We start from the raw sequence: 25,444 nt of genomic DNA, 5'->3' as shown, positions 1-25,444 counted from the left end.
CGGCGGCGGCGGGAGCGTGGTGCGACCTGTGCTGCCGCTTCGTCCTCTCGCAGGGCCTGCGCTGCGCGGGTGAGCGGCTCCGCGGGGAGCGGGGCCGGGAGCGGCGGGGCCGGGAGACCTCGGGGTTCACAAAGCCGAAAGACGCGGGGCCAGGGCGGGCGTCTTCCGATCCGCCCCAGAAAACGTGTTCCTCGCCCGGCCCGGACGGGGGCCGGTGTTTCCCCACGTGAAGCGCTGGAGCACGAGGGGTGCCGAGCGGGAGCTGTATGGCCGGGAGTACGGGCCGGCATGGGGGTGGATGCAGTGTGATCCAGGTAAAAGTGGTCCGTCCCCACCCGACAGGAAGGTAACGCGTATTACAAGGTGTGGGTAGTGCTGCTCCGAAGGGTTCATGTGTACTCCCACCCCGGCAAAATCCATGCGGTCTGCTCCCTGTTCGTGAGGTGGAAGGAGGAGGAGGCTGTTTCCTGTGGTGTCCCACGTCCCATGTACACACCGCGTACATGTCCTTTTGCTCTCTGGGCTCTGATTCATAGAAAGCAACTTTTCTGCTTTCCATCCCTTTCATTACCACTGCTATGCTCTAAAATAGAGTAATTTAGTTCACCTGCTAGCTCCTGTCCTTTACAGTAGGAGAACATACATAATCTAGTGCTGGTGAAAAGTCCTCTTTTGCCATCCTTTGATTTGAAAAGGCTTTGGCCACCTTGTTGGGTTTCATGGTGACCCCAAGAGTTATTCCAGCACGGAACCCCATTGACGTGCTCACTTCAATGGCTGTTCCTCACCCATGGCTGCAGTGCTGCTGCACTTTCTAGGACAATCTAGTGCTTTCCCTAGTGGAGTGACATGTTAAGGTGTGTGGTTTGTTTTGATTTATGTCACTCTTTGTTTAACAGCTGATATTTGAAACACAAGGTGGGAAAGAAAGGTCAATGTTTTATTTTTTTCTGTCTTAAGGAGATGTAGTAACGTCATACTGTCTTCTGCTGATATATAAAATTTCTGTTATGAGACAGTGTTCTCACAGTTACATTCACTTTCAACAGCTCTATTTTTACAGTTACTCTGGGAATGGAAATACTTTGGCCGTGAAAATAAAATATTTTTTATTTATCATTTGCATTAGTGCACTGTTTGTTCTGACAGGATGTGTAGTGCACTGATGTGAAAATAGACCTTAGAAGTAATATTTTTTCTTTTATGATCAAATGCTCCATGACAAGGACTTCAAGTGTCACATTGGATTATGTATCTTCCAGCAACATTTTCTCAGAACGATTACAGTTTACAATGCTTTTCCCTTCTCTGTGACAAGCTCCATTTTTATGAGGCATATTATTTCAAGCTGCTCTCTTAAATTGCTTTTTAAGTAGCAGAGGAAACATTCAACTTTTATGATCTAGCATGAATATAGTATTTAGAAGCTGTAAAGTGCTATGGAGATTAACGGAAACAACTAAAGCAACAAGAATTGCTGTGAGAACCTCTGTTCTTGCCCAGTTTGCAGGTACAACCAGCAAACCAGATCGATGAACAGATCTGGCTGAAAAATTGGCTGAGGGCAACAAAGGAGTGACTGAGTCAGGACAGCTCAGTGGCTGGAAGGAGCATGTGACCGGCTGCCCTCCTGGCTCAGAGCTGCTAAATCCACTCTGTGGCCAAAGGTCAGTCTGCACCCATAGTCACCGGCTCTTTTGTAAGCAAATATAGGACAGGAAGATGTCCCCTGCTTTGGGAAGTAGGCAGACACTGTTGTGCTCAACATCTAAAGTGTGTCTAAACTGGCCTTGAGAGCTGATTTGGATACATCCAAGACTACGGCTGAATTTGTGGTAGCCTCCATAAAAATGCCATTGTCTCCTTTGGGTATCCCTTGGGAAGCAGAGATTACAATGGAGGTTAAAATTGTAAGTACCTTTCAAAGATTTTAATCTGCCTGGCAAAGTGTCATAGTGCTGGATGATTCCCAGATAACCCTGTGTTTTCCAGAGGCCACAAGTGGTAGAGAAGTTAATTTTATATCGTTTAAAAAGCAACAGCATCTTCCAGATGGCCCACTGCTGATAAAGAGGGAGGAATGTACTGAATTGTCATGATTCTGAGTCACAGACATAGTATTATATTTATTTAAGTTACCGTCTCTGAGTATTGACTGAAGTCAGTCCTCACTAGATCATTGCCGTCAGATGTATCAAAGTCAAAGGTGGTGAATTTGGTGACAAGAATTAAGAGCCATGAGAAATTTCCTCTGGGATAGGGATGCAGTCAAAGAGCACATCAAAGGAGTAATTTTAAAGTACTTAGATACAGACCTTTTTTCTAAAAGAAAAGATCTGTGACTTCTTTATGAGAATGGGTGTTTTCTTTGAGTGTCTCTGTTCTGCCTTCCCCACAGTGATTGGAAAAATTACTGAGCTGAACTTCAGCAGAGGCTAGACTTTACTCTTACCATTTTTCAGTGTGACTGTGGTCATCTTTGGGGTTTTGTACACATCATAAAGTGAGGTGGGATCCCTGGAGTGAATAAAGAACTACTGAAAAAAAGTCTTTCTGCCTTTTGTGAGATTTTTGTTTGTAATTCACAAGTTTGTTTTCAGACTTCTGTTAAAAATTGAAAAAATACTTTCATTTAATTCAGGGAAGAGAGATCAGAACAGAAAAAAAAATGTCAAGGAGATGAATGATTGTCTGTTCTAATGCAGTGCACAAGGTGAACATTATTCAAGCAACTTATTTCTTGAAAAAAAATAAGGCAGTGCTGATATTTCTGGACCCCAGCCCAGGAAGAAAGCCAAGTGTAATGAAATACCTCTGAAAAGGATGCTTTGTAGTATCTGACCTCTTGCTGTTGTTTTGGATTCCTTTTCAAGAGAGGCTTAATTGGTTTAGCAGTCCAGACTTGCTCTGCTATTCACCTTTTCACCTCTATTATTTGCGGTAAAAATCTGGTGCAGATGCAGAATTCCATTGCCTGGCCTGACTTCTCTGCACAAAGTCATTTGAAACAGAAGCAGTCAGGATTATTCCATGTTATACAATGGAATGGTGTACAGTAAAGAGGGTTTTTTCTTTTCCAGCATTCAGTTTTTCTTTCAGTTGAAGAGTGGTCTGGAGTGAAAAATCTTGGTTTCTTATATTTTATTGATGGTCTGTAATGTTAGGTAGTGTAGTTAAACTGGGGTTCTTGTGTTGTTTCGCCATGTCATTTGGCATTTGAAAAATGAGGCATTTCTCATGATTTTAGATGGAAGTCTGTACTTCCAGGCTTTGGAATTCAGTTTCTGAACAGTCTTACTTTCCTGACAGTCTGGTCAACAGACTGGGTGTACATAGGTGGGAGTGTGAAAGGAATTACTTTGTGGACTACTTGCTCTGGGCTCCCTAGTTAAATTCGGTAACTTTTGCTTTATATTTTACACTTTTTCATTGAACCAAATGGAAATGTTGCTAGGCCTTTTCAGAAGTTTTATTCTTCATTTAAGAGAATATAGAGATATTATAGGTCCTACATGACTTTCATTTCAAACTTTATAAGGTATTTAAGCAGATGGTGTTTAGATGTGCCATGGAAACCAGATTGCTCCTTTCCTGTATTTAGTGATAAGACATGGTTGGGAATTCGTGGATTTCATTAAAAGCACCGGTGAACTGATATTTATTACTCTTACCAACTGTATATTGCCCATGCAACAACATATGTATTGGTGTACATTCTAGGTTTGTGTGGCAAGCTTGGAGAGGCTGCAGGAGTGAGAAGACCAGGACATCGTAATACTTTAAGGACCTGAAGCAGAGACTCACAAGTATTTGTTAAGTGGCCTGTAAAAGGTTGCCTGCTAATGGAAAAAATAGAGTATTTCTATCAGATTTCTGGTGGTTAGAGTCCTTTATAAAAGTGCAATTGATGAGCATCAAGTCAGTGGGTATGCTTTAAGCAGTAGTTGGAAGTGATGTCCCCCAGCCTGTTTCCTGCTTGCCTATAGCGCTACTGCAGCATTATGCCTGTAGTGGTACCTGGGTGTCGTGTGATCCACGCGCAGGCAGACGCCACTGTCCCAGCATAGAAGCCTCTCCAGTTGCAAGGTGCTCTGCAGAGGTGCAGAAGCCCATGGGAACAGATAGACTTCTTCTCAAATCTACCAGGCAGGCATTTCAGCTTTGTTCACTGAATCTTCTCTACATCGTTCTTTTACGCATTTTTTGGACTTTGTTTTTTGAATGACTTTCCCTTGTGAAGTATATAGCTTAGTGTCAGGGTCTGTCAGGCCCCTCTGGTTGGTTTTTCCCTGCTGAAATGGGTAGTTTGGTGGGGGCCTCGTTCAATTTCTAACATGTTTTTATATTGGCTCTGAATATTTCATAGCTGACTCCTGGTTTAGTGCAGCTGAAGAACAGAGGTGTTATGTTTTAATGTGTGATATAGCTCTCCTACTACAGGGATTTTTAAATATCTGTAAAAACAAGCAAAGCTCAGAACAAAAACCTTGGAAAAAAGTAGAGTATATTATCTATATGCCTCCTAATTGTCAGGAATGACAAAGAAATAGATTCCCTTATAGAGCATAAAGTGCAGAGGAAAGGAGCAAACACAGGGATTAGCAGGATTTTTTCCTTCAGGAGGATATTTTTTTGACCATCAAATTTCTGTAACATATTTTTTATTATTCTTAAGTAAAAGAATAGCCATTGACCATGTATCTCTGCAGTAGGAGTACATTCATATTGAATTACATGTAATGAGGGAGTTAAGATGCTAAAACTACTAGAGATACAACTTGAATTACCAAAACTGTTCAGGGTTGAAGGAGCCTCCTAAACATTTTATCTATAGAGTGAGGACTGAAAGTCAGATTAGAAGTAATGGTGGTAGGAGCCTGCTTCCCTTTCCCATTCTTTCTGCAGAGAGTTGTTTAATGATGCACAGTTGCCACAATGCTATATATTTTCTTTTAAATCCAAAATTACTACATTTTCTCAGAATCCTTAGGGGCTGAAACAGCAGGAGGTAGCAGGGTTTAGGTTGTGCTGGTGGAGCTCAGCTCAGAAAAAGCCCCACTTTCCTCTTTGTGGGATTTGAAGGAGGGTGGATGGTCTGCTGTCCCAATGGGGTATTTGCTGGAGCTGGTGGAGCTGGAGAAAAAAATTATTCCCTGTGCAGCGCAGTGAGCACTGTGCTCTGCACTAGGCATTGGACCATTCCTGGTGCAGAGAGGAAGGCAGAGGTGTGGAAATGGAAAGCAAGAAGCAGCTTTGGTGGAGCTTTGGTAGAGCTCTTCAAGAGTAATACTTGCTGTCTTCCTTGGTGCCTCTCCACATCCTGGGGCGTTTCTGTGGTCTCTGTAGCCACAGCAAGGTTTCCACTGCTGGAAAGCTGAGCTGTTTCCCCCACTGTTTGCAGAGAACAGTAACTTCTCACCAAGATCCTTGGTTAGTGTGGGTCCTGTTTTCTTGGCCTCTGACATTTCTTTTCCTGTGTGAGTCCATCTTCCACCCCTAAACCATACGTCTTCATATGTAGAAGCTTTCACCTGTTTTGGAGCACCTCTTCCTTTGTCCTTTTCACCATCTCATGAACAGTTAATTATTAATTATAGTGTTCTTCAGAGTTTGGGTGTCCCAGATACAACCCTAAGAGACTACAGAGAATATCAGCACTTGTTTTCAGGTTGCATAGCAGCGAAGAGAAAAATTTTCAAAATCACCCTGTAACACTCAGATGCCAACACTGAAAGGCTCTGAAAATGCTGTGTGGTTTTCCCACTTGTCTTCCTCATAGGCTTTGGAGCTGCTCTGTAGGGAGCTCTTGTGGAGGCTTTTTTGAGTGGGCAGAAGCCCCCTCTGCCCAGGGCATCTTGACATGGAGATACTCTGTGTTTCATTTCATATGCAGGGGGGAAGGAGACCAGATGCTGTAAGGCTTGGTTTCGAACAAACGAACATTTGAGAGATGTTACAGAAGTAGAAAGGAGTCTGCTAATGAAAAAGTGATAAAACAGGTGTTTCTGCAGGCAGTGTTCATAACCTTGGATGTATTCAAGATGTGTAATAAAATATCAAAGCAATGATGTGTTTAGAAAAGCAAAGAAGATCTTAGTGCTAAAAATGTTGCCATTGCTCGCCAGCATGATAACTCCTGATGGTCTGCTTGCTGAGAAAGCCTTGGGGAATCAAGGAGAAACTTGACCTTGTCACGTGAAAGCTTTGAAGAGCTTCCTGTGTCTTGATGCCTGTTTAATGCAATCATACCATGCTCAAAGTTCAACAGATGGTTAGCACTACTTGGCCAGGAGTTTGGGTCATTGTAGGAGGTAATTATACAGGTGCCTTTTAAATGATGATGTGCCTATATGCTATATACGCATTGCTAGTATCTGTGCTTTTAACACACTGGTAGAATTGAAGGTTTTTCTGGATAGTGTATTTTATGATAAATGGCCAATACAGTTCATTACTAAAGGGTTTTTTTCAATAGCTTTTTTTTTTTTTTTGCATTTACTGATAGCAATATCAGTTGTCACACAAGTCCTCAATAGAGAGGACTCAATAGAGAAGCAGCCCCCACTCAGAAGTGCTATGAGCAAAGCAGACAGAGATGAAAGCACAGAGATATGAAGTGACTTTTTCAGTGTTACCTGTGAGGTCACTGGCCAAACCAGCATTAGAGTTCAGCTCTTGTCCAGGAACTGTGGTCGTCTCTTCCTTCTGTTGCTAAGTAGTGTTGACCAGAAACCTCCAGCCTGCTTGGAAGGATCTCTTTATCCAGACAGTTAAATGCAGGTCAGCGGTGTGGATTTGGAGCTGTTAGACGTGACTGTTTTCTCCGCACTGTACTGAGTGCTGATGAATGCCTTTTTTATTTTGCTCAGTAAGGGAAGAGTACATTGTGTACAGTAGCTTCGGTATAGCCTGACAGTGAGTGTAGGAGCTCGGAAGAAAGGATGAAGGGCTACATCGAAAGTTCTTTTGCATATTTTTCTCTTATAATCCTGTTTGAAATACTCACCTATTACCTAGGAGCTGCCATGGCTAAAGTAAGAAACAGTAGAAACTCTTCTAAGTGAGAAGAAATGTCCAAGGTGCACCCTTGTTAATCTCAAATGCAAACAGCATCTGCACTCATACTACATGCAGATATCTAAATAAGGATGGTTACAACTAATTTGAACCCTCAAAAATGATCAGGTTTTAATCAGACCAGATTAGGATGATCAACCTTAACTGTTTTAGCAACATTTAACATATATTTCAGTTTTTCTGCCTCAATCTGATTTCCCTTAATGATAGTTCCATGCAAGCTCTCACTGAGAAGTCTACTAATTTTGGCACAAAATCTCCCAAAGCCCACAGGCAAGTTGGTTTGTCATGTGCTGAGTCAAATCCTATGTGTCAAACTGTGTTACGAGGCAACTCAGTATCTTCTCTCTGGTTTTAGCCTTGAGTTTTATTTTTCTTGTACTCTTAAAGTGTAGCTGTTTATGTACAAAAGTGTTTTTTCTAAAGACTGTTCAGTAATTTCCCTGAATTTTCTACAGCTAGTATAATATCTACTACAAAACTAAAATTAACAGTAATCTGTTATTTTCACATTGCACTACTATTCTCTGCATTTAGCTTTTTAAGCTTATATTCAACTTTAATTTTGATGCACAAACCTGCAGACATATGGTAAGACCGTAACCAAACTACATTAAAATGAAAATGTGCAGCATATGGTACCAGCAGCAGTCTCCAGGAGATAGTGCATCATCTTCCCGATGCTCAGGTGGATCAAGGCAGCAATGCCCTCTCCCACACTCTCACTTCCATCACAGTACCGTGCCCGTCCTGCCTGCCTCTGCATATTCTCAGCATCTGCAAAAGAACATAAAACAAATTACAACAAATTTTACACATTGAAGTATTCTAAATGAAACCAGGAAAACCGTACAGTACAATGGATGATGCTGAAAAGAATCAAGCAGACATATTGCTGAAATACAGAGAGATATTCTTTTCCAGGTAAGCATGTTTGAAAATGTTTAGTTACAGTGTAATGTGTTGTAGAGTGAAACGAGAGCTAACTAGATGTGAACAAATGTGCTTTAGCACTGTGATTTTCTTCCTCAGAAACCAGGATGTGTTTCATTGGTCCTATTGGACCTTCCTACTCCTTACCTCTTCAGGGGAGAAAACCACTTATTCTCTAATAGATAGCCTGTAGAAAAAGCAGGCAATTCATCTCAGAGGACCTTGAGATGTGATTGATAGGCTGAGTTTGTGTTACATATTTTATTTTGAAGAAAGCTGACCGAAATACCACTACATTTTTGAGAGTGCTTCCGTGTGTTTGTGTCACAGTTTTGAAATGTTACCTGCAGTTGTTGGTTGCCTTCTCTGACAGAGATGGCATACCTGAAAAACCTCAGGATTTTTCTTTGAAGATGGTCTTAAGCTCTGCCAGGGGAGGTTTAGGTTGGATATTAGGAAGAAATTCTTTACAGAGAGGGTAATCAGGCATTGGAATGGGCTGCCCAGGGAAGTGGTGGATTCTCCGTCCCTGGAGGTTTTTAAGATGAGACTGGATGTGGCACTTAGTGCCATGGTCTAGTAACCACGGTGGTGTTGGATCAAGGGTTGGACATGATGATCTCAGAGGTCTTTTCCAACCTGACTGATTCTATGATTCTATGATTCTATATGCTCTGCCACAGAAGAGTCAGGGCACTGCTTCTTTTCTGTGCTGCTGCTCAGAGGAAGTGATGAGAAGGGCTCTCCCAGCCTCTGTTCTGCTTTCTACAATGGCATCCTGGCTTCTTCAGAAACTGTGCAGGGCACAGTTCATCTCATGGATTTTACAGCTTTACTGCAGGATGGGAATGAGTATGCCCAAGAGGCACTGGACTTTCTCTACTGACTGCAAAGGGAGCCGTGACGACCAGCTCAGCTGCAGACATCTGTATTCCGCTAGACAAAGCCTAACTACCTGCTCATAGAGAGACTTCCACAGACCCATGAAAAAGGGTTGAAGCTGCTCATGCTCGTTTAATGCTCATTAATGCTCATTTGCTTCCTCTCCAGTTTCATCCAAATCTCATTATATTTTACTTAAAAAGTCATTCCAATCAGGAATATGTCTGGACTAGAAGCGGTTTTTTTTCAGAAAAAAAAGGTCAAATGAGAATTTCTAGCAAACCCAAGCACAAACACAGGCTGGACAGAAAATGGATTGAGAGGAGCCTTGAAGAGAAGGATTAGGGGGTGCTGGTTGACGAGAAGCTCAACACGACTCAGCAATGGGCATCCACACCACAGAAAGCAACCGCATCCTGGGCTGCATCAAAAGCAGTGTGGCCACCAGGTCAAGGGATGTGATTCTGCCCCTCTACTCTGCTCTCATGAGACCCCACCTGAAGTGGGGCCCCCAACACAAGAAGGACTTGGAACTGTTGGAGCAAATCCAGAGGAGAGCCATGAAGATGGTCAAGAGGGCTGGAGCACCTCTCCTTTGAAGACAAGCTGAGAGAGCTGGGATTGTTCAGCCTGGAAAAGACTCCAAGGAGACCTTAGAGCAGCCTTCCAGTACCTAAAGGGGACTAAAGAGAGCCAGAGAGGGACTTTTTACAAGGGCGGTAGTGACAGGACAAGGGGAAATGGCTTTAAACTGAAAGAGGACAGGTTTATTTTCTGTATTAGAAAGAAATTCTGTACTGCGAGAGTGGTGAGGCACTGGAACAGCTTGTCCAGAGAACTTGTGGATGCTCCATCCCTGGAAGTGTTTGAGGCCAGGCTGGATGTGGATCTGAGCAACCCAGTCTAGTGAAAGGTGTCCCTGCCCCTGACAAGGGGGTTATAACTACATGATGATTGAGGCCCATCCCAACCCCAACCATTCTAAGATTCTGTGACACTGTGATACAGATCTGGTAGTGATTCAGTTTGATGTGCAGCAAGGTTTGTGTTGTGTGATCTTTTTGTGGTATTTTTGTCTCATCCATAGTGCTTGTGTAAGATTTTCAGCACTTCTCTGATGCTCTTTTGTCAGTAGTAGATCATTAAATCTGATAACAGATGTTTTACATCAGTTTGAATGCTACAGTTCTTCAATTTCCACCTCAAAGTAGGCAAGATTTTGGAAGTTGCAGATTGCCAATCACAGTTTAATTTTTAGTAATTTCTTTTTGTGTATGTGCAGCTGCTGAGAACTGAAAGTTTTTTTTAGAAAGCTCACAAATATAGCTGCGTGTTTGGATTAGGGAGGGATGAACAGCTGAGCTGGAAATTGGAAGTATTGTTCTAGTTTTGCTGAACTAAGGTAAAATGCAGCAGTTTTTTGTTTCTTTTCTTTTAGTAGTTGTGTTCTTTATAACCTTCCTAGCAACTGTGTAGCTTTGTCACATATGATGATGTTATAAATTATGTTTTAATATGAAAACAATGATGCTGTCTTGACAGTGTCAGGCTAATGCAGGAGTGCTGAAGCCCAGGGACTAGTTAGGCAGGACCCCTCTCTTGACAGTTGGATAACATTTACTCTGACACACAGCTGAACAGGTTTTAAGGAAGGAAGTGGGTTTTGTTTGTAATTTCTAGATAAATATGTTTCACACATTCCATTTTGTTCAGTGCATGGATACAGTGTTTCTCTGCATAACCCAGTTCTGGATTGCTAAAATCTTTTAGTCCATTTCAGATCTCTGTAAGGCAAAAAGTGAAGAAAAACAGCTCATGGAGGTCTGGAAGTCTCTTCTTTCTTCTCTGAAAGTTCAAGGTCCATTGATATGGAAAACATCCTTGTGAAGGCTGGCTTGTGAACACTTCTCCACACTGAACAATGACTGTTGGTGTGGCATATAGCATAGTGATACATACCCACACGGTAACAGGTTGGAAAGACACCACCTCATTTTCCAAATACTTTATTGCCTACAAAGAAAGCAAAACCTCATTTTGAGCCCAGTTAATGGGGCCATTTGCTAATGCACACAAACAGATATTCCTTAACACATTTAGCTTTTCCTACACAGAGCTCTTACTGTGAATAGGTATTTGTGATCTTTGTTCGGGAAACCAGACTAAATGGAGAAGTTCCAGTTGAAAGCAAATGAAATCCTGTGCTCATCCCAGCCTTTTGCTACCTAAGAAGTGGGGGGAGTGGAAATGGCCATAAGTCCTCACTGAGGAAAAATGCTCTTCTGCCCCAGAACAGAGAGACTTCTACATCTGCCCCACATCTGGCACCACTGTCTGTGTTCCTCCTCATTGTTAGACTTCATTTTTGTGGTATCTCAGCACTGCTGTGTTGCTCTACAAATGCTTGTCAGCAAAGAATTTGCTTTATATAAACTCAGCACACTCCAAGAGAATATTCCCAGTCAAACACCACTTTTTTTTACAGTTCATCATTTCAGACTATTTTATGCAGCAGTAAAGGTTAGTTATTTAGTTTTCTCAGCTCTGTCAGTGGGCATGGGAGGGCTGCAGTGAGGCAGCCACCAGGTCACTCTGTATCCATCTGTGTTCAGAGCTGGCCTGTCAAGGGACATGTCTGAACTGGTGGATGTTTCATGAGCACCTCTTTACTTTCCAACTGGTGTGCACAGGTTTCCATGTAAAAAGTGGGTTATGGGGCAGATGCTGAGAGCAGTATGGTGTGCCTGGCTCTCCTGCCAAGGTGGTGACTTCCCACACATCTCAGGCACCACACACATGGAGCCTGCATGTGCCATTTCTGCCCTTCTCAGGGGCCTGCTGAGATCTGACCTTTGCACTGGTGTGGGGAGGTAGGAGGTCAGAGGCTGCCTGCATAGCAGAGAGGACAGCTGCTCACCTCCCTTCCCAGGCAGGTGGGGTGGCAGTGTGGGCAGCAGTCATTCCCTCCCCTACTCCAGACACTGCTTAGATGAGCAGAGAATGACCTGGAGGTTGAAGTCTGCTGCGTGAAAAAGCCTTACATGGCTTTTTTCCTTAAAGGGAGTCAGGGATCATGAGCGTGACTCTGCTCACATTTCAGGTCCTTCTGTCCTCCATGGAAAGTATCTCTGTGTGCTGTCTCTTTGTCAGAGTAGATTGAAAGGTACACATGTAGCCCTGCGTAGTACCTTTTTAATACAGTGAATTCTTAACTTTAGTAAGGCATTGGTGTAATGTGAGGAATCAGAGTTGTCTTAGGAGGAGCTGTGTGGACTTTCCTGAGCCTGGTTGATGCTGGCTGACAGCAGTGCATTCCTGTGCAGAGCACAGTAGCTCATATTCTAAAGATGACAGTTCAGGTTGGGAGGAACCCCTATCATCGTCACAGACCCCTCATGAACTGTGGGGGACAGGCTATTGTTCATTAGCCCTACATTTTGGCCTAACTAGGGCCTAGAAATGTAAAGTGATGGGGCAGTTATGAAATTATTGGAAGGCTAACTACTGCTGCTGTTCAGTTTAGCTTGAATTTAGGTCCGTATTCACATTGGTATTAGCTGGTTTGTTGCATAGCATAATTGTCAGATTCATCCCACTGACTTTTTTTGTATGTAGTAAGTTCTGTTTGCCTTAAAATAATATAGGCACTAAAGGTATAAGCCTCCTGTAAGGTGTGTATATATATATATATGTGTATATATATATATATATATATATATGCAGGTATATATACCTGTAAGGTATAAACCTCCACAGGTTTGTTATTCTCATTAGCAAAGATAGTTTATCAACTTATATTGTTACAATCTGATATGTCTTACTAAGTATTTTTTAAAGCCTCATAAAATGCCAGTACAACAAAAATACTGTACTGGTATTTCTGTTAAGCAAAAAAAAAAAATTCCTGTGCCCTTCATAGCCTGCTAAAGGTCAATATATCTAAACGGATTCTTTATCAAATTGCAAAACTAGTCATCTTATTATATATTTATATATGGTCTGAAATAATAAAGGTTTTTATGCTGCTTTGATTTTCATGAAATTTTATATGTATAAATTTCAGAAAAAAGTAATTGTTTCATCTGGTATTTGGCAGATGCTCTTAAACATTCAGACCTGTGCTATTTCCTGAGAGAAGCAAGTTAGCTGTTGGGCCTTTGACTGTGCTCCTTGCCTGTTCTGAATTGGGTGACAGACCTCCTACTTGTGCTAAAACCATCACTTTGCTACTAAATTCCTTCTGATATGACAGAGTGGAACTGAAACAAGAGACAAAGTCCAGTGGCCTGAATCCTGCCTGCCTTCTGCTCTTCCACTGACACTGGCTGAAGAATTATGGCAGATACAGTATAAATAGAAATGTTTATTTGTTTTCAGAGATATTTGGACAACAGGAAATGCAATCTATCTAGCTTGTTCCCTAGAAGCCGCAGTATGTTAAAAAAGTCAGATGTATAAAATGGGGTTAAATACTTCACATATTTTAGTGTAGAAAAATACATTGTGAATTCTACAAGAGTTATTAACTATGTGCTGTGAACGTAGCTGCTGTAACAAAGCCCTTACTTTCTGTAGTTTAAAGGTTGATACAAAAGGATCTTTGTTTTGTAATGACATTAGTCATGATTTTTCAGGGGTTTCTACCATTCAGATCTAGCAGAAGAAAAAAATCAAATGTGAGAAGCTGAAGAGAAGCTTGACATACTCAAGGAAATCGTACCAAGCTTGGGAAATGGTTACATGGTCTTGCTGTTAAAAAATTGTACGCTAGAATTCATGATAAATGTTACAGGGGGCATATATTAGTTCATAGCATCTCTGTATTTATAATTTAATATGTATTGTGCTTGAAGCATGTGTAGTCTATGTACTGAGATGTTTTTAATTTCTTTGGGTAGTGATATTTTGATAGATGTTCAATTCTTAAGTAAACTTTGGCAGTGAATGATTTGGCTCCTATGTTTGCCTTAAAATGCATTAAGAGTAAAGTTGCATTTTTAATACCCTGTGTCTCTCTGTTAAATTTCCTGCTAAGAACCTTCAGAAGCAGGTCTTTGAGAAACACTCTCTCTAGAGAAAATCCCGATGATTTAAATCAAGGGATTTTGAAATGGACTTGTCCCTATCAGTTTTGGTATTTACTTGTTTACAGCCTAGAAAAGGTAGCTAGAGATGAACAAAGGAGCTCTTCAAAGCCTTTCTGCAGAAAACATGTTTTAACATCATTGGAAACACAGTAACAGGTTAAGACTCCCAAGCATTGGTCTTTCTTTAGCCAAAGCATCTATTAATATAGCTGCTTCTTGTAATAAAGGGGGAGGTCTGGAGGGCTCTGAGCGGAGTGACGGAGAGGGAGGGGATTTAGGACTAACAGGTGGTCCTGAGACGTGCTGGCTGACGCTGAGCTCAGAGCGAGCACACTCTGTGTGGGTATTCATGGGCTTTCCTCTCTCCAACTGGATATATGTGCCTGTTGTTCCTGGTGTAGCTGTGGAGCCCTTTCAGCTATGGCAATAAGAAATGACTTGAGCAAAACTATCAGGAGGATAGCACGTTTTTTTTACTGGTTTCCTAAATCATTGAGCAGTTCGAGGAGGAGGACAGTAAAACTTCTCTGGAAATCTGCTGGTAAGTCTGCTGCTCTATTTCTTCAGCCTTCTTTTCCTGCTTAAAAAAAAAAAAAAAAAAAAAAAATAATTTTCCATTCAACTGGTTAACTTTTTTGGTCCAGCATTGTTTGCATTTTGCCATTCTTTGAGGCTCATTAGACAAAACCATAAAAATATTCTGGAAATGCAATAGAAGGTTCGTGAGGCTTGTTCAGATAAAGAATTCTCTTGCAGATGCATAATTTATTCTTATTCATGCCAGTGATATTTGGTGTCCTGTTTTTTGTAGACCTTTTTTCTCCCTTAGATATGTATATAGGAGCTCTAATATGACTCAAATAATTTCCTGAAAATTATTTAGAATTGCCTTGAGCTGATAATTCATCTAGAAGGCTGTTGCAAAGACTGAACTGACTAAAGACCTCCATTAATTGTACCAGTGTTGACACAAAGCAGTGGGCAGCATTGAGAGGGCTTGTGTTCAGCAGTGATGCACTGGCCTTCACTTCCATTTTATCAGCTGAAATGCGTCTCAGCTCACCACTTAGTAAAAGGCAGTGCTCTTCATGACAATTCAGTGCTCTGATCCTTGTCCAGTCCTGGCAGAGCAGTGTTTGCATTTGTCAGATTAACATGCTCATAAACACCCTTAAAGCCCAAATACTGTTTTGTTCCCTTAGCATGGTCTGTTAAGGCCAGTGCTGAGGCGTATTCTCAGGGGGTTGGAAGAACACACGCTGCCATAGTGTAGGAAGCTGAGTTCTTTCTGTTCTTCTTAAGGGACTAATGGTACAAGATCAGTTTTCTTTTGATTGTGACTCTTTGGACCAAAATGGCGAACTTGTCAATTCTGCAAGTATTTCAACATTGGTAGCAAATTTTTATTTGTATGGGATGGAATTTGTGTAATTTCCACAGTTGAGCAATTTAGTATTGTCCTTCAGATAACAATCTGTGACTCTTGAGATGGGAAGGACAAGTCGTAACTTCTGAAATCTGTCACAGAAACATTGTTGGGCCACATGTCTAAATGACATGTGACTTTTTCCCTTGTGAAGGAGACCACAGATTTCAAATATTGAGGGAAATCCCAGCTCATCAAAGTCTGTACAAAACTTTCCTCGATGAAGCTAGAGTTTTGCTTAACCTCTCTTTGAATACTGGTAATCATCTCAAGTCTCCTAATACATAAAGTCATCGTGAGTCCTCGTAACACATCAGATCATTCCTGCTTCTCTTTTGTTACTGTAAAAAGTATCAATAAATGCTACTGAGAGCTTTAATTGCTAGCAGAGTTACACACGTGAAAATGTTTGCATGCATTATCTTTTCTCTCAGTAGTACGAAAAAATAATTGCATCCATGACTTGTAACAAGAAACAATGTGAACTCTGAGTTCTTTAAAAATAATACTTTTTCTGGGTTTTCTCCCATCTTCCTCTACATCTACTGGTTAGAATAAAATTTGCCTTTTTACTATTATTTTCATGTATCAGCATCTCTTTTGAACTGAATACTGTTTGAAGTGCCCTATATATCCTTTTCTACCTGTGCAGTGAGCGGATTACCAAAAAATTGTGGGTTTGATGGAAAAGTGTATTTTAACAGAGAATTACATCTGAGCAGAAAAATCTCAATGTGAAAATTCGACTCAAACTTCACATAAATTTAGAGAAACCAAGCTCATTGAGGACATCTGTAATAAACTGGAAGCTGAAGCCTGGTGCTCCTCACACAGGGGAGGGCATACAGCTCCTGCTTGCACTGATGTTTGCTCTTTAGTCTTTACAAAGACAGCGAGGGGCCTGAAACCTTAGCTACCCTGAAGTTCATGAACATTTCTGGCTTTTTCTTCAGTGTCCAGAATTCCACTTGGGTTCTTGACAAATTACAAAATTACTCACGTGCTTCCTCAACTCTGAAACACCCCGTTTTTGTAACACTTAACCAAACCGTCCTTATGTCCTTCTGAGAGAGTTCTTCAACACATAAGCTTAGTCTGAGCAGCATTGACCATCCCTTGGTACACAGAGAGATTTGTTCTTACCTCCAGCACACTAGAGTCTTCAACTCTTTCTGTGCCTCTGTCTTTCTCGTGGGTTTTACTCCACGATTGGCGCTAACAGAATTTTTTATTCAAGATGAGCCAGGACCCAGGATGAGGCAGCAGAACAATTCTGCATCACTGGGCTTATTCCACAGATGAATAATCCAGCTGACAATGAAAGCTTCCAATGATCCTTACTGATAGTTTTTAGCTACTTATGCTTTAATAGAAAAATTAACATTTTAACAACAACAAAAGAGAAACTTTCATGATTTGGACATGTTAGGAAGACCAGAGATTACATTTTCTAATATGCTTTGTCATAGACTTTATGTGATATCATTCGTCATGTGAACCAAGAGGTGTGCACTGTGCCTCTGCATAGTACCCTCAGACTTGTTGCTTTTGTTCTGCTTCTGTCCTTTCATATCTCAGGATGCCTTGTCCTCTCTGCTTGACCCAGATATAAAATCTGCCAAAGCACAACATTAGTTTTTAAGCATGAAAATGAATTCAGTACTGTTGTAGGTCACTGTGTTCGGGAAGTTGCATTTGGTGCAGTTTTAGAAAGAGCTATCAAAGCATAATTAGGTAGCTGTTCCTAAAAATCCTTAGTTTTCCAGCCTGTCCTTGGATGGATACTTTGGGATGGTTGACCACGGACTTTTGCCTACAGCTAATATGTTCTTTTCTAAGAACAAAGAAAATTTGAGAGTGCTCTTCAATAGCTGGTTTTTATTAAATTGCTTACTAAAGGACTAAAAAAATACCCTAGACATGCTTCAGAGTATATTAAATGTAGCTGATAGTGTTTTAAGTGCATTTAGTTTAATCAAGGGTACATAAAATTTTATAAGAGGCTTAAACTGAGGGATGTAGTAGTTAGGGTTCTGGAACCTTTATTTCTTTGAAATATGTTTCCTACAACATCTTAATAGAATTTGTGTTGACACATCATGTGACTGGAAGTTTTATCATGATAAAGTACATACATACAGGGAGATATATTGAAAGACAAAAGAATTAGAAAAAATGTGGAAGACCAAGATAAGACTATAGAAAGCAGTGATCAAAAAAAAAATCAAAATAGGCAAGTAGCTCCTATTTTCTCTGTCTTATAGCAGAGGAATAAGGTGAGGGGTGACAAATATAAAGGAGATAAAAGGATTTTTTATTATTTTAAATCCAGCATGTAATTAAATTGTAGGACTCATTACCAGAGGATGCTGCTGAGGTCAGGAATGTAACAAGATTTAAAGAGGGTCTGGAAGAATAAGAATATTCAATATTATGATAATTGAAGCTACAATAAGAGCTTTGAAATACATAAATCTTTTTGCTTCAGGGTTTAAGCTAATTTTTAACAATTAGTGATTAATTTGAGATAATTTTGTGGTTCAAATCCCACAACTGTTACTGTTTCTTGCAGTTTCTTCTGAAGCAACTAATGCTGTCTTTTGGTAGAGATGATTTTATGATCTGTATTGATTTAAACCTTTATGAAAATTTTCAGGCTTCTACAGGAGAAAACCAGATTTTGAACCTGTTTATAAAAGAATCCCATAATATCCTGTGGAAAACATGAAAAGCACAATGCTTGCTGTCATTATGTTTTACTTTGCAAAACTGCCCCAGGGGCAAACCCTGTTTGCTCTGAAGCCATTATAATAAATAAATAACTATAGAAATCAAGTTGATCTGAGGTGGGTGATTTTGTGTTGTTGTGTTTCTTACCAAATCCTGCTGGTTCATGAAGAGCTTTATTCTCAGGTCTCAACTGGGGAGAGTTCTCGTCATTTTGAGCTACTGTTTCTACTAGGTACTTTGGAAGGCTCTTTCAGAGGGCAGAAAGTGAGGATTTATTGACAAAATCTTAAACTAACTGTATTTCACACAAATGGAATTTGATTTTTACCCTTTACTGTTGGTTGGTGTTTTTGCAACTTTCCTTCTCTAGGGAGTTACCCCTTTAGTCTTCCTCTAATGTTAGAGTATTTTTATTGATTTTGAAGGACTTTTGGTCAGCATGGTCAAACATCCAATATAAAATCACGTTTACATAAGAATATGTATTATGGAAAATAAATGAAAACCTTTACATGGGTATGATATCTTTTAAACTTGTTACTTCTTAAAAGAATTAACATATAAAGCTTTAACTGATCATACAATAAGAAAAGTCAACTTTGAGCTATCTCTCTGAAATATATCCAGATGGCAAAATAGATCTATAGCGCGTATGGGAAGGGGGAATATAATTTTAGCGTGATATGTCAATTTAGAAAGTCTTAGTTTAAAATATTTGTAAATTCTCTTTTTTATTTTCATATTTGGCCAGCTAACATTTGATGGTTTATGCTGCAAACACCTGTGTCCTTATGTGATCTCCTTAATTGGGTTAATCTGGGAATAGTTTGGGTATGTAGAGGTAGCATCCCTGTCATTTGGGAGACTACGTAGCTGGGAAATTAATAAACAGATAATGCCACTGTATTTCTGTGTTCTTGTCAAAACCCAGTTGGTGAAAGCCATTGCCTCCTGGCTGCCTCAGACCAGTAGCATGTCACACCTCTGCAGTCTCTACAATCAGATCTGTGTCTTCTGCACAGATACTGCAACTGTCCAGTGAGCATCTATAAGTCTCCTGTGTTTTTAGCTGAAAAAAGTTCACCTGGTCATCCCCACAGTTCACTGAGGACCCTACATATCTGGGTTCACCAAGGCTCTTGCAGGACAAGCTTTCAGGGCTTGCAGAGGGGTACTCAGAAGGAGAGTGGAAGTGATGGAAAGAGTTTTGGCCTAACGTGGATGATAAATGGAGTGCAGAGGCATTTGGGAACTGCGGCTCTGGAGCATTCAAGCTCGTGTGTGTGGATAAGATGATTGCCTCCAAGGGAATATCATTTGAAGGATTAATTAGCTGTGTTTGGGAGAGGGAGCTGAAGGAGACTGTCTCAGTGGAAGCCAGCTAGGATATAAATCAGTTATATTTCAACCAAATGCAGTAGAAGACAAGGTGAGTTTATGATTGCAGGTGGCTGTTCTGGAGCGTGGATCCAATGAAAAAAGGTCACATCTTGTTGAGACCTGCTGGGGTGGGTAACCAAGACTTCTGATCCAACTTCTTCAGACTGCTGTACCTGTTTGTTTCCTGAACTATGGCTGTGATTTACATAGTGCTGGAGATGGGTAGGATACTGCAGAAGACTGGAAGCAGATAGGAGATGATGGCATTTTACCATCAGACCATCAGGGTGTGTAGACTTTTCCATTTATTTTGTTTATCTACTTTGGACATTTCAGCCCATTTGATTTGAATGTTCTTAATCATCCTTTAAGAGCCTGTGTCTAATATTCATTGAAGAATACGAGGATTATTGATGTAAGTGTGCCATTTAAAGATCCTTTGTGTTGTGAAAGCATGATTTTATTTCTAGTCTCCTTTTCAAAAACATCTCTCCATATGCTTTTCCTATGTCTTTTCATTTTAAGTAAATATATAAAATATTTTCCTTGTATGTGTGCTTAAAAGTGCAGTTACCTAGTTAGAAAGGAAGCCGTGCCTATATCTGTAAGAAAAATGCATTTATTAACAAAATGAAAAAGAAGATGAGTGTGGGATGTTAGTGTTGCCGGGTCACCAGGCTAGTTTAAAGTTAATTGTAGAACACTGTAGAAGAAACACATCGTACTGAGTGACTGCACAGTAAAACATAGCTCAGTGTGGATAAATATGAACTAAACCATATGGGAAAAATGCTGGCTGCACATATAGAGCAGTGGCTTCTAATTTAGCTGTTATCACTTGGAAAACAGAATTAATCAGGTGGACAGTTCTCTGAAGAGACTCATCTCAATGTTCAAGAAATCAAGTGAAACCCCAGAAAACTGTGCTGTGCCTGCATGTCACATGAAGCAATTTAGTCATCCTGCCCTCATATGGCAGTATTTGAAGATAAAACCAAAGATTTTGAATTAGCTAGGTTAGTAAACTCTTACAGACCAGGGCTTCTTCACTTGGTAAGAGGCAGCTTGAAGAGAATATATGTTTGTACTAATAAGAATAGTGTGGAGAATTGCAAACAGAAGAGTTGTTTACTGTTTGTCATAGTGTAAAAGTTAGGGCCACATCATGAAATGGCCAAGCAAGGGGCTCTTTCAAATACATATGCATGTACATAAATTCAGTAGTGGAACTGACTGACATGGGATGTTTAAGAGACTAGAAGACTCAAATTTGTTCAAGAAAGGATTACATAAATTCATGGAAGAAAGAGCCATCAAGGGATATTAAATAAAAAGATGCAGATACAGCCTCTGGATCATTTATTTGTTTTAAGTTGCAGATTGTTGGAGAGCAGAAAGGCATAAGGGGGAAATATCACTCAAAAGTCACTTTTGTTTTCATATATGTGTTCCCTAAGCATCTTCTGGCAGGCTCTTCCCAAGACAGGATACTGGCCTAGATAGATCTTTGGTCTAACTCAGTTCATCTGTTCTTGTGTTTTTCAAGTGCAATACTGATAAAGGCCAGGGAATACGAAAGCCTCTCTCACTATTGTTGTTTTCTGTGTGACTCTCCACCCATTAATAACTGATGGCTTTTTTGTTATTTGTGAGTCTGAATTTTTCCAAGAGAGATGCATTCTGTCAGTGTCTAAATAGTCCATGGCATGTTATTCTCTGTAGTGGTTTTCATTCATTGCTCTTGCCAGTCATGTGGCTTTTGCAAATTGCATCATGTGTTGTTTTATTCCATTTCTCAGATAATTAGATGAGATGAATGTGCCCTTCCAGTAAATTTCTTTTTCTTTGGCTCTATCAGTTTTAAATGAGACAAGAGAAATCTCTTTGTCTAATATGCCCCCCTTCCAAAGGAAAATCCTGATTTGTTCCTGGAGATTTATTCAGATTATCATAAGCCTGTGATAAATGTAAGAAAAAAAGTCTGTTCAGGGACTGAATTTCATCTAATGGGCCCAATCACTGCTTGGATGAGGGTTACCAAAGTGAATGTCTGTAACACACGAGAGATGTCAGTATCACCAGGAACTGCTAGTACCCCTGATGTCTATTGTGGGCTTGCTCTTCTGAAGTATTTCAGAAGATTTAATTTTACTTTCTGTTTTTCTGCTGCTACATTTCTTGTTTCCTTTGTCAGTGTCAAGCAATAAAGGCTGAAAGATGCTGTTTCTCTCCACTGCATCCCTGTGCTGCCCTGGGAGCTAGAAGGAAGATGAGAGAAAAAAAGAGGATGATCAAATGTTGTGCATTCAACTAAGCAACTCACCAGTACAGCTGCCTCAAGGTCCACTATTGGGGTTGGCGAAGATGACCTATAACATCTGAAATGAAAGCTATGGATTGGTCACTTATGAAGAGTAACATTAATAAATTAGTAGTGTGGAATTACCTGTTTTAAAGAGATAATGTAACATTAGAGCCCAGTATGTAAACATAGACCAAGCTTGGATGCGGTCTGCAGTAGCATGTTTAGAATTGAGCTGTACTCAGCATTAGAGGTGCACAAACACAACTATTTTTGTATTAAGCTTCATTTAATTTGATGGGTTTGATTCAACTTTTTTTCTCATTTCACATTTAAGCATAACAGACTGCAGGTTTTGTTTGGCAGGAAGTTCAAGCTTTTAAATTTCATGTGATCTGTCACTTAAATGTCTGGCTTCCATCCTGCTAGGATATAATTGCTGTTTTAACTCCTCTAATGGATTGATGATTAATCCTTCAGCAGCAATTTAGAATGAACTCCAGTATTGTGGCGAGGTCAGGTAGGAAAATCAGATTTCTTCTGGGCTCTCAGGACTGGTTTTCTGTGACCCATCTTCTCCATGGACTGGAAGCGGTATGTCTTGTTTGCTATTAATTCCATCAAGAACAGGGAATTTGATAACTCAGGTCTGGTTAGGAACTCACAGTTCTGGGAGTGTCCTAGGCAGCACAGACAGATAGATCTAAACTATACTTTTCTTTCCAGTTCTTCCTTTTTGGTCGTGTTTCTCCTAAAGGGAAAACAAAATGAAGTGCTGATTTGTGAGTATGCTTTATGCTGGCTATTTTGGGGATTCGGCAATAGAGGGCACTAGAGTAAACGCTTTCAAAAAGCAGTGTTTTAATTGGATTTGCATACAAGAGTGAGAGCTCACTTCGGTTTTTTATGTGGAAGGGATTTTCTACACATTTGTTTAGGTTTTTAACACTGGAAAGAGGATAACAGCCAGAACAAGTGGAAGTCCCAAGATACCAGCATGACACGTAGTGGAACTATGTAAATACTTTGGATCAATTTTTGACTGCTTAAACAGATATTCTTCTGTTACTTTCAATCACATTTGCAGTGCAGAAGTGTATGCAGCAATGTGTTCCTGAGCCAGGTGTTTATTGAATGTAGAATCTGATGATACCTTTAATTCTGTCAAAGGTGTATTTCAAATGAATTTTATGAAGCTGCCCCAAAAGGAAAACCAGGTGTGAGAATCTGTGTGCACCCACATCCCCATCCTTGTTCAGGCTCCGTTCTCTCAAAAGTTGGGAATTCAGCATGTGCTCTGGGCTGCTGCATTTTGTGGTTTCCACATGAAAATTTAATTTAAAGACAACCAGGGCTGCTTTTAAGCTATTGGTAGAATGTACTGGGTCTGGTGGATTAGGTAGGGAGTTGGGATTCAAATGCCTGTGGACAGGTTTGTCAGAGGAAATGGTCCATAGCTACTATTTTACCATCATAGCCACTCTGCTGCCACATTGCTGCTGCAAATGTAGATCAGTGCAATGCCAGGGCACTGTTCTGGCTGCCTGGCTGTGGGAAAAGTTGGAGAGAAGCATCCAGAACTTGTTGGGGAGCTGCTGATATCTGTCCCTCTGCCTGCTTCCAGCCTGACTCTGGGGCTGCGTCAGGTGGGGGGCTCAGCCCTCTGCTCTTCTCCTGTGCTGCTTAATGATTTGTAAAGATACCTAACAACTACTGCAGTCTTACACAATTTAAGCTTAAAAGGAAGAATTACTGGTTCTGTGGGAGATCAAATGTAAATAAATGATTGTAAATTGATTTCTAGGGCAGGTCAAATCTAGAATTTTATCTACAGGGCACTTTTGTGTGTGTGTGTTTGTGTCATAACTTCACTGCAGTTTTAACATCAGAAACAGAGAATCAGGTTTGTTTTCTGTGCCAGAAACACAATCGTTTTGCTCTTGAACTGAAGGAGAAATACAGCTCCTTTGCGGTACATTGGTGTTGTCACTGCTAGACATGGTCAATAAAACCTGTCACTCTCCAGGTTCATCAGATTTTCGCTGTCATTTTCTCCCAGTAGCCTGTGTGTGATGGGTGTGTGGTTTAATGTGTCTGCAGTACAAAAGCACTCTCTGAAGTCTGTCATGAAAGGATAGACAAGGTGATGCATCAAGTTATCTGCCAAGTTTTGTCTCTAATTCCTTGTTTGAAGTTACTGCACAGAGGAATTTGGCCTCCCCACCACTATCTGGCATGGAGAAGTGGGAGCCATAGGCTCTGTCTGCTGGACTTAATGAGCAGTTGTTTCTCTGGGGTCTCATCCCTGGAAAGGTGCCAACAGAATCTGAGCACTTAGTCATTCCTTTTGCCTTTGATGCAAAGCTTGAGTATGATTTATTAGTCTTTGAATTTATTAACAGGCTGAGTCTTACCAGATCTCACGATTTTCACATGTAGAGCTCTGGAAGACAGCAGGAACTGCAGTGCTACAGGGTGTTTAAAAAAATCAACTAAATCTTAAGGTTATCTTAAGGTTTTTGTCAGAGAGGGACAGTGTCCCTACAAGGGGACCTCAGAAAACTAGCTAGGTACATGGGAGGAGAAGCTTGCTTGCTTGAAACCCCTTTTTCCCAGTTTCATCGTTTCATGTTCAGTCTCACAGCTCAGAGCAGAAGGAATGTTATCAGCCCAAGAAGGTTGTTTCTTGAATTGTAGCCTGGAAGTTAAAAAACTAAAGAATGCCATAGATATGTGTGTATCAAGATGACCTAAGGAGAAATGAGGTCTCTCCTCTCCCTCTTGTTCTTGTGCCCAGGTACTTCCAGAGGAGCCCTTACAGGGAGGAGGCATTTCAGGCTGGGGAGGGAGAGCTCAGCCCTGTACCCCTCAGTTTGCCTCCCAGAGACTGGCATATCTAAGAGCTCCCAAAATCATGAGAGCCCTGGGACAGTCTCAGGAGGGGATGTATTTCAGCTTTCTAGCTAGCTGTGATACTGAAACAGATAAAGGAGATTATGAGAAGTAAATATAACCTAAACTTGTATTTTCTTGTCTTGTGCTTTTCTTTCTAAAGTGTTTCCACTATTGCAAATTTATGTTTTAACCCTTACCTCAATTGAATGAAATAAATGTTTTCAGCCTTGTTTGCAAACAGATTTTCTGATTATTTGCCAGGGTGGCCTGGCAAACAGTGGGTGTTCTGTTTCTGTGGGAGTGGTGACTGTAAACAGGACTGTACGCTGAGCATTATCTAGCCAAAAGAGGTGCAGTAGTATTCAGGAGCAGCAGCCTGTTTATAGGCTGGTTGTGTGGAATCCCAGGTTTGTGCAAGAGTGTCCTGTGACAAGTCTTAGCTGGATCCTGTTGGCAAGCACTGGAAGGAGGGAGAAGACTTGAGATTGTTGTCATGTTGATAAAAATACAAATGAGCTTTACCAACAGATTAAATTTACTTTAATTCTTTAATACTTCAGAGTAAATAAAAGGAGTTTGTGCCTGTCACTTAGGGTGAGGTGCTCAGAGACATTTAAGCACCTGAGAACCAGGGTGGATTTTAAGAGCTGAAAAACCCTTCCTCATGAATGGTTTTTACAGTCACTGGCATCAAGAGTGAACAATCCTCCCTCAGTAATCAGGGACCTTCTC

At 40.7% G+C, this 25,444-nt stretch overlaps 1 protein-coding gene across 3 annotated transcripts in view; it reads left to right on the top strand.

Annotated features, from left to right (window-relative positions):
- Nucleotides 1–25,444, top strand: part of RASSF3 (Ras association domain family member 3) — a 106,310-nt gene continuing 80,866 nt past the window's right edge. Inside the window, exon 1 of one of the 3 annotated variants that reach the window (XM_027738911.2) lies at nt 1–69. Coding sequence is in view for 2 of the 3 variants with exons in the window: in XM_027738905.2 (XP_027594706.1) it covers nt 14,400–14,520 (121 nt within the window). In the remaining variant the exon portion in view is untranslated. Of the gene's footprint in view, nt 70–256; nt 315–14,287; nt 14,521–25,444 lie in introns of those variants that run through there. The other 2 variants (XM_027738907.2, XM_027738905.2) reach the window with 2 other exon arrangements.

This window comes from Pipra filicauda, unplaced genomic scaffold, assembly GCF_003945595.2.
Source record: "Pipra filicauda isolate LSUMZ 115617 unplaced genomic scaffold, ASM394559v2 scaffold247_size1415610_pilon, whole genome shotgun sequence".
NCBI lineage: Eukaryota > Metazoa > Chordata > Aves > Passeriformes > Pipridae > Pipra > Pipra filicauda.
Note: the sequence above shows the minus strand (reverse complement) of the source record. Positions and strands in the feature narration are given on the sequence as shown.